This window comes from Bactrocera latifrons, unplaced genomic scaffold (assembly GCF_001853355.1).
Source record: "Bactrocera latifrons isolate USDA-ARS-PBARC rearing strain unplaced genomic scaffold, ASM185335v1 scaffold_44, whole genome shotgun sequence".
Lineage (NCBI taxonomy): Eukaryota > Metazoa > Arthropoda > Insecta > Diptera > Tephritidae > Bactrocera > Bactrocera latifrons.
The window spans coordinates 373,305-382,505 of record NW_017537090.1 but is presented as its reverse complement, the minus strand read 5'-3'; the positions used below and the strand labels follow the sequence as shown (position 1 = coordinate 382,505).

General features: G+C 36.8%; 2 protein-coding genes across 3 annotated transcripts in view; both read right to left on the bottom strand.

Moving 5' to 3' along the window:
* LOC108972933 overlaps window positions 1-5,509 on the bottom strand; it is a 9,080-nt gene extending 3,571 nt beyond the window's left edge. Inside the window, exons 1-2 of the mRNA XM_018939840.1 lie at window positions 3,859-5,509; window positions 3,664-3,785 (exon numbers count right to left, since the gene is read on the bottom strand). Of these exons, the coding sequence (XP_018795385.1) occupies window positions 3,892-5,217 (1,326 nt within the window). The 5' untranslated portion in view covers window positions 5,218-5,509 and the 3' untranslated portion in view covers window positions 3,664-3,785; window positions 3,859-3,891. The remainder of the gene's footprint in view (window positions 1-3,663; window positions 3,786-3,858) is intronic.
* Window positions 5,510-5,780: 271 nt separating this feature from the next.
* On the bottom strand, window positions 5,781-9,201 carry LOC108972932 (uncharacterized transmembrane protein DDB_G0289901-like; the record flags this gene model as incomplete). 2 transcript variants are annotated; one of them, XM_018939839.1, is given in 4 exon segments in its annotated part: window positions 5,781-5,877; window positions 5,944-6,145; window positions 7,053-7,149; window positions 7,228-9,201. In XM_018939839.1, a coding segment is annotated over 1 exon segment (1,965 nt), but the record flags the coding sequence as incomplete, so codon positions are not given.

Sequence of the window (9,201 nt, the reverse complement as noted above, 5' to 3'; positions counted from 1 at the left end):
AATAACATGTGTCTCCGTGAATTAGCAAAGCAGAAGTGGAATAAAGATTATCACAATAAAAATGTGTTTCGTATTTTAATGCTTGCATCCCGTTAAGTGTACCGTTATTGTACCCCGTCATTTAGATGTGATTTAAAACAGTTATGCAGCTGAACACATTGTTTATATTAGCACTCCTATTATTTTGTGGACAACTGTAAGTGAACTAAGCTTTTGGCTTTTGGTAAGTTTTCTTTCAATAAAGCTCAAAATGCTGCAGATAAATTAAATTATTTTTTAATCCTATGGGTCGGAAGTCACATTGCACTGTTGAAGGAGCCCGGCTGGTTTCAAACCTCAGAAAGCAAGGAAAATCTCTTCGGAAAATTAATGGAAAGGTCTCATAATTTTGTTAAAAATGCTTTAGAACCAAAATCTAGTAGGGAAACTCGTGCAAGGCCACAAAAAGCGAGTACAGTTCTTGATCGCCACATTGTAACTATTTGAAAAAAGGACCGATTCAAGTCGTGGAAGGTGATAGCAGCAGAAATTGGAAATGTAGTAAGTACACAAACAGTTCGCAGGCGTTTGCAAAAGGCCAAGCTACCAGGACATATAGCCAGAAAGTTCCATTAATGCGATCAAAAAATTTAAATATGAGGTTAAAGTTTGCAAGAAGTTTAGATTGATCAGGACCTGACGGAACTAAAAAGTGGAGAAACATCTTATGGAGCGATGAAACGAAAGTAAATTTGTTTGGAAACGATTGCGAGAGAAATGTGCGTCGCTCAAAAGGAATGTAATTTCACGTTCGATTCACAAAAAAAAACTGTGAAGCATGGAGGTGGAAACGTCATGGTGTGGGGATGTTTTTCTTGGTATGAAGTAAGTCCTTATATGCCGGATAACTAACAAAATGACAGCGTCGGAGTACAAGGAAATACTTGAAAATGTCATGATATCAGCAAGATAATGACCCAAAACAAACCTCCAAACTGGTTAAAAAAATATTTTGAAGATAATAATGTTAACGTTGAAGTGGAAATAGAAAACCTATGGGGAGAATTAAAAAAACAAAAATTGGCGAGTCAATCTTTCTTTCCTTCTTTCAAACGAATAAATAAAGTAATCCAAAATAATGGTGGATATACTGGCTATTAACTGAGTAATGTTAAATATACAACAAAACTGTTTCATCATAATTTGTTTTTCCAAAATAATTGTCTTATTAAAAGTGTACCTATTTTTTTGAGCAAGTTTATTTTAGCTATGAAATGTTTTTGGATCTACATTTGTTTGTTTTACTTTTTTTTTAAATGAAGTTTATTTAAATAAGCTTGTAAATATTTGAAAAATATAAGTACGTTTGCGTTTTTCTTAAAAATTTAAATAAAACTTTTTATTCATGAGCTTTACTTCAAAAAGTATTGTGTAACTATTATTTTGAGCAGGTGTGTATATATTTGTATAAGTAAATTTCCATATATTGTGAATAGTCTATGATATTGAGTTTTATGCTCATAATTTTCCGTTTCTTGTAGGTTTCACCATCGTTTTCGGTACAAAAATGTTACAATGCACTCCGCAACCCATATTTTAATTCTCTTCTCATCATTCTCAGGTTACAAAACCAAGATTATTATTTATTTATTTATCATGAATGTATACATTAAAACAAAAAAATCTTTTGAGGTTTTGAATCAAAATTTTACATTTAAACAAATTTACAGTGGGTGTCCCTATTATTCCCGCCAACTCAAAACACGATAAACAATTACCACCGAGGCCCCTTCCAACATTCTGAACGTTTCGGCACTAGAAATTTGATGAGCGCACAAAAAAATTTTAATAAAAGAGTTTATAGAGATTATATATATGTATATGTTTAGAGACTATAAAAAGTCGTCCAGATTAAATATTTAAAAGTATTAACATACATATGTATATACATCTGCACGTATATTTGACAAATTTGACAAATTAGCATAGATGATAAAAGCACGAAAAATTACAATACAGTCTATCTATCATATCTACAATAATATAAAAGCATACCATATTCAGACGTTGATATACGCGGCAAGTCAAAGTAAAATACATTACCAATTAGCGGTCAAATTAGCATATAAGAACAAATCAAAACTTGTATGTAGCATTTAGATCTGCATTCATACGTAGGACGTACAGTTGCGAGCATTGAAATAGTAGTGGCTATTGACAAAAATAGTTTCGCTTTAAATTTTGTTTCTTTTATGGTATTGAAGTTGATTATTATTCTAGTTATATTCTCTGTAGTGTAAGGGTCCTGTTATACACAACAATAAGTGTAAAACACTTACCGTTACTTTTTTACAGCTAATTATATTGTGATATCTGTCTTTATGAGCGAGCATTAAAATAGTAGTGAACGGTGAGCTGATTGCACAAATTATTTTTACTAAAAAATATTTAATTTTATCAATCAAAAAGTAAGTTTCTTGTTATTTTATTAATTATTCAATGAAAAAAGCTAAAAAATATGACTGTGCATATTTTAATGGGCCGCGGGAAGCACTGCAGTGAAGAGAAACGAAAATGGATTCAATTTCTCATAAACAACGGTAAATCCTACAAGGGAGTGGAAAGAATTGTAGGGTGTTAAGCCACAACGACTCACAATGCAATTATTTATAAAAAACAAAAAAGACGAAAAAAGGGGCGCAATATGGATTCTTTCCGAGAATTTTACACCAATAGTTGTAAGATGTGCCAAGACTCGACCTAGAATGTCAGCTATGGAGATGGAATGAACTGAACCTATATATAAGTACCATTACTAAAAAAAAATATTTTATTATTTTAGAAGTTAAATAAAAAATAAGTATTCTGTTTTGAACTGAATTAAAATTTCTTCCATTTTTTGCAAAATTAAGTTTCATTCCTGTACCATAGAAGTTGCTTCGAATAAACTTTCGTTCTGTTACTGGCGTGACTTAATTATGTGAGCACAAGTGTACATATGTCAATTTATAAATTTATGAGCATTCTTACTTAGTGAATATTTAGTGGTTATCTTAAAGTTTAGAGCAACAAAACGATTTTAAATTTATTTTTTTCGCTTTAAATTAAATATGTCCACCTAGAAGTTTAACCAGAATTAAGAGCTGGCAGAGCAAGTTATGAGCGATTTAATTCCGTTAACGTAATTAAAAGCAAGCCAAAACACATCCGAAAGATTTATATTATTTTAATTTCTAGACTATTTAGTACAACCGTGACATAAACATATATCTAAAAATAACTTATATCTGTGAGCGGCAAACAGTAGGAAAAAATTCAATATTTTTCCGAGAACAAAGTGATAAAAAAAAAACAATTTTAAACAATTTCTTGTTCACGTTACGCTCAAACATCCGATACTTAATTTAAAAACTGGAATTATTTGTTAAGTTGTGATGATAGCTTGGAAATTTTGTTTTTGTGTTGGGTTAATAATCTGAATCTGTCATCTGAATAATTTCTTTGGAGATTATGTTGCTTCTTTGGAAAATAATCCAAAGAGCTGCCATCCAAACAAAAAATAAAAGTAAATTGAAACCAATAAGAGCACTTTTCGAGACCTGGTTAAATTCACTAAAAGCTATTAAGCAGATAAACAACAGCTAAGATGTCTATAAAGAGCAGTTCTGCCATTTTAATGCTCACCTCATTTCTTGGTTATAAAAGTATTTTCATTCCGCTCAAACTTCTATTCACTTAGGATTTTGGAGATGTTGCAAGTGGGAAGACAAAGACATCACTTTATTGGACGAGGGAAGATTTTGGAACTAAAAAGGAAGAAGAGATCTTCAGTATCACATTTGTAAAAATTCGCAACTGGGGTTCGTGTGCTCCACTTACCGTTTTTTTTTTCTTTTTTTGGTCTATTTTATTTTATACTGCATTTGATGGACCAGGTGGTTTCACCTGATTTTGTTTGTGGCAACTAGGGTTCGTTATCCATAAAGTAGGCTTTTCGCTATACCTTAAGTAGCGATGGAAATGTACGTTGACTTTTTCAAATCGATAATAAAGCTTCCATTCATGTCGCTTCATTGTATTGAAGGAATCCTTATCTACACGTATCGTCACCACATTCTTTCCATCCTCTGTACGTTCATTCACTAATTTCCATACTTCGGTATTTAAATCTTCGTTTTGCGCAGCAATCAAGGCCAATGTGCGTTGGAAATCTTGCTCAGTGCTCTTCGGTAAAGCCGCTGTCATCACATAAGCATCTGGAATAACACGTTCTTGGCTTGTCGTCAGCTCGGGACCCTCCCATTCAGATAGCTTGGCGACGATATCTTTTAGCCAATTAACGGTTTCCTCATTTACGCAATCACAGAGTAATGCACCTGGTCGCATATGGGCATTGGAGAATTGCAGTTTTCCACTGGCTCCTTTAGCTATTTCCGTCGCAATGGCCTCTTCCAGTGCTATTACCGAATCCAAGTCCAGCATTTGATCTGGGAAATCTTTGGGATGTACCGCAATACGGTAATCCTCGTTGATCTCAACACTTTTTGCTACCCTTCTTCGTATCCGCTGTCGGTATCTGGGCTCGTCTTCGACTTCTCTCGGTTGGAACTCTTTTCCCCATTGAGGTTCATATTCCACCGGTTCTGTACGGTGTTCCCAAGCTTTTTTGCATGCCACTTTTGGTTCTAAACCTTCTTTTATATATCGCATATACCATCGCACCCCCGATTCGCACAACCCCTTCAAAATAGGATCGTTTGCTTTTGCTTTGCTTTCCTTAGTGTCACCGCTTTTGGTTTTGTCGTCCAAAGTGGTTTTTTTCTTGTCAGGTTCAGCATTACTTTCTGTGGCACTTCGCTTTGGTGTTGCACTTGTTGACGAAGTTTTCTTCGTACTCGTTCCGCTACTTGATGGCTTAGTAGACAGTGGTCGTCGCGTTGATGCACTGGCATGCGTTCTAATTCCTGGTCGACGTCTTATTCTTGTGGCTGTTCGTCTGATGACGCGTCTTTGTCTGGACCCACCACCTCCACTTCTTCCTCTATAGCCATTTGATGAGTCGCCACCTCTCATCAATTGACCTATTAACTGAGTTAATACTTGTTGATTTGAATTGTAATTTGTATAATTGTTAGTTGACTTCATCTTGTTCGTACGACCACCTGCTCGACGAGGCGAGCTCAGTAGTCTAAGTAATATAGTGGGGAATTCAAACGGTACACCACGACAGCGCCCCATGCCGCGGTAAGGCCACAGTTACTCCCTGAGGCGGCCCGGTGTCAGGAAGGCGCCGTTCAAATACAGCCGGTTTGGTAAACCCCCTGGCTGCAAACCATCCAATGGGCACGGTGTCGCTTTACACCCTGGATTAGGGGGTATTGGCAGAACTTGGTCATCGTTCAAAAAGCAGCCCGAGTCAGGGGAATGGAGTGCAAACACCAAGCACTGGTACTCAAATGTGTACACTGCCATCCGCTAATAAGGTCTGATTAATGATTCGACTAAGCCCCCGCACCACGACAAGGTGCCTGCCATCGCGGGGGAAAACTCCTACGCTACTACATACAATAACAAATATTAACCCCCACCTTCAATCCTAATGCTGATATATTTTAATAAACTTTCAAGCAATATCAACATGCTTAAAGTTATAAATAATTATTTCTGAACTTTATAACTCAGCTAACAAAAACATTATTCTAATCAATGTTAGTTTATCTTCTACATTTACTTATTGCTAGCAATGTTTCCCTGATCTCTTTTTGATGTACACATTTTTTTTCTGAAAATAACAAAGACTATTTTAAGAGGGGCTCATTCAAATCGCCATCTAGTAGAATTTTATTGATGCTGACGGTAATACAACTTTTCATAATGTATCAAGGGCTGGCCAAGCAGCTTTACATAAATAAATCTTACAATTTTTATGTATTTGAGAATTGAAATAAATTAGAAAATATTTACTTGATCTAGCATTTCCAAAACAATTGACGTTACACACGGACAACAGGATTCAGTCATCGCCGTATGTTATACTTTTAATGTACGGCACGATTTTCCTGTATGAGTATCCGTTATGAATTCGATTGATAAAGGAAGTTTCTTACTATTATTTGTTGAAGAAGTTAGCTTTGTATATCGCCAACGGCCACTTTCAAGCATCCAACTGAAAGATGTATAATAAAAAATAAAATGAGTTAAATTTGGGCAATATATGAATTACGAACTGTATATTGCAGTATAATAAGAAATAAAATAATTATTATGTACAAAACTAAAAGCACTACAAAAGTTCAGAATATTTTTTCAAAATGTAATAATCCACGAATAATTATCCTTTCCAAAAATTTATATATTTTATGTACAAAATGGGAAAAATTGTGAAAATATATTTCGCTAGGAATCGTAGTAATTGATATATTGGAGTTTTTGGATTTGTTTATTTTCAAATGTTGTTGTTGTAGGGACACACACAAATTCACCACTAATACAAAAGATTCCATTCAAGAATTCGATTCTGATCGACCAGTTTGTAAGGCAGCCATATACTATATATGAACAAATGAACAATTTCTGCAGAGATTATACAGTTGTTTTGGACTATATGACATATACTCGTATCTTCAAATGAAAAAGTTATCCATACACAAACTTGGTTCTGGTTGGCGCTTTCGGAAATTGAGTAGCTTCTTAAGGAGAAAGAACGTGTGCAAAATTTCCGACCGATATCTCAAAAACTAAGTGCGAGTTTATAGAGAAATTGACATGACTAAACCTACTACGCTGCTAATTTATGTGTTTTTTTAATCCTCCGACGTTTCCACCTGAAAGTTATAACCTTCGTGATAAACTTAATATAACTAACGTAAAGTACGCTTATGAATAATAATCATTTGGCTACCTTTTTTATTTCATTTTAGTTGGCACATAACTGATTCTAAAAATGCGCCTAACTCCGCTAAATGATTTGTTAAATTAATCGCTTTTTATAACCTAACACCATTTTTTACTCAACACAACCAGTTAAACTTTCTAAAGGATTATTATTATACTCAAGAAAAAATAAAACTTACCCATTATCAAATCTGTCGAACATGGTCAATTGTTTCGAAAGGATTTTTTGACTTGAACTAAGGAGAGTGTTATATATTAGATGCAGATACCGCATACCTAAACAAAACAAAATAAAAAACATACAGCTTTAGCAAAAATTAGAACAATAAATATTATGATTTTAAAATTCCTTACATTTTAAATTCATTTGCTGATTATTGGAGCGGGTGGCGGAGAAGGTTGCTTTTCGTTAGTCCTTTCCGCTTTTGTTTCTTTATCGTCTCCACTAACTGACTTTTCTTCTTTAACCTTAGCTTTCTCGACGCCACCTTCTTCATTCGAGCGTTTACTTATAGCAAAGCGTATATAGCGGGCAAAATTTACTTCTACTAAACCGAATTTGTAAAATATTTTCCACTTCTTTTCTTTAATTGCAGCGTGTGATTCCTTATCAACACGGATGGTAAGAATTGATCTATCACCATCTTCACGCTCCTGTACCCATTCCCATGAATCGGTGGTCAAATCGGTATTTTGTGACTGAATTAAAGACAACGTCTGATCGTAATCTTGGCCAGCACTTCTTGGCAACGAGAGGGTCATTATGTATGCGTCTGGAATGTCTTCTTCATAACAAATTGCCAATTCAGTACTTTCCCAATTCAATTTGGGAATAGTGTCTATCAGCCAATCTGCGGTTTTCTGATTTGCGCAATCAACAACCATCATGCCCGGTTTCCGAAGTAACCTTTCAAATTGCAATTTTGATTCGGTGCTACTATTGGCAACCTCATCGACGATCCGTTCTTCGAGGGCTGATAGATCATCGATTTCCAATATAACTTCGGGAAAACCCTTTGCGAAAATCGCAAGTCGTATATACGTATCCGCGGGTGGGGGGAATGGTCTTCTGACCCTTTTTGCCGCTGCCGCCCTTTCAGCTCCTGCCGTAAATGGCTTATTGTTATTTTCTAAAGCCTTCTTTTTGGCATCGTTTGGTTTCATGCCTTTTGATACGAAATGTTGGTACCAACGACCACCAGTTGATGTCAGCACCGTTCTAGGACCGACAGCGGATGTTTTATTTGCTTCAGCGGATGGTTTATTTGCTTGAGCGGTTGTTTGATTTGCTTGAGCGGATTTTCGTTTATCATTATTTGCATTGGTACTTAATTTTGCAGGCGGAGCGGAATTTGGTGGCGCTTTACGTTTCAGTGCCTGTACAGGTTTTGAAGCATTACCTGAAGTTGAGGCACCACCGCTGCGACTACCTTTCGATGAAAGTGACGTTTTCGAACCACCTAAGTTTCGTCTGTCATGCGTTGAACTCGATGAGCGGCTTGAATTGCGCAATGATTGCGACGTCACATTGCGGTTACTACGATTAGCAGCTCCACTAACCCACGTGCCACGTGAGCGACCAGATGGAGGTGGCGGACAATTATCAAACCCATCCCCACCAAAATTATTATTTTGTGGAAAGCTACTACCCCCACCACCGCCGCCGCCAAAACCACCATTGTTCATTCCCCTATTTGATGACATCCCACCGAAACCACCTTGATTACCTCCGGACATACCCATATAATTGCTGCCCTGTTGCATGCCACCAAAATTGTTGTTCATACCACCGCCTTGTGGCATGCCACCGTAGCCATCGTTCATGCCACCTCCTTGTGGCATACCACCAAAGCCACCACCATCACCCCCACCACGTTGCATTAATGACATCATATTGCCACTAACACTACCACCACTCCCACTATTTCCGTAGCCACCGCCACCACCTCCACGTCCACTATTTCCGTAACCACCACTACCACTACTGCCACCTTGATTCCAATCATTCGGTGCATTTACGCCCCAAGAGCCTAAACCCCCACCACCGCCACTTCCACCACCATTCGGTCCCATAGATGGACCTCCATAATTATTTATGGGTCCGCCAACGCCGCCACTACCTCCTAATCTCCCTCTACTGTAGCCAGGTGGCGAGTTGTTTCTACCCCTCACCAACTGACCCAATAGATCGGCCAAAGCCCTTTCGTTTGATTTATAATTGTTATTTGAGTAAGTATTTGAATTCATCTTGTTCGTACGACCACCTGCTCGACGAGGCGAGCTCAGTAGTCTAAGTAATATAGTGGGGAATTCAAACGGTACACCACG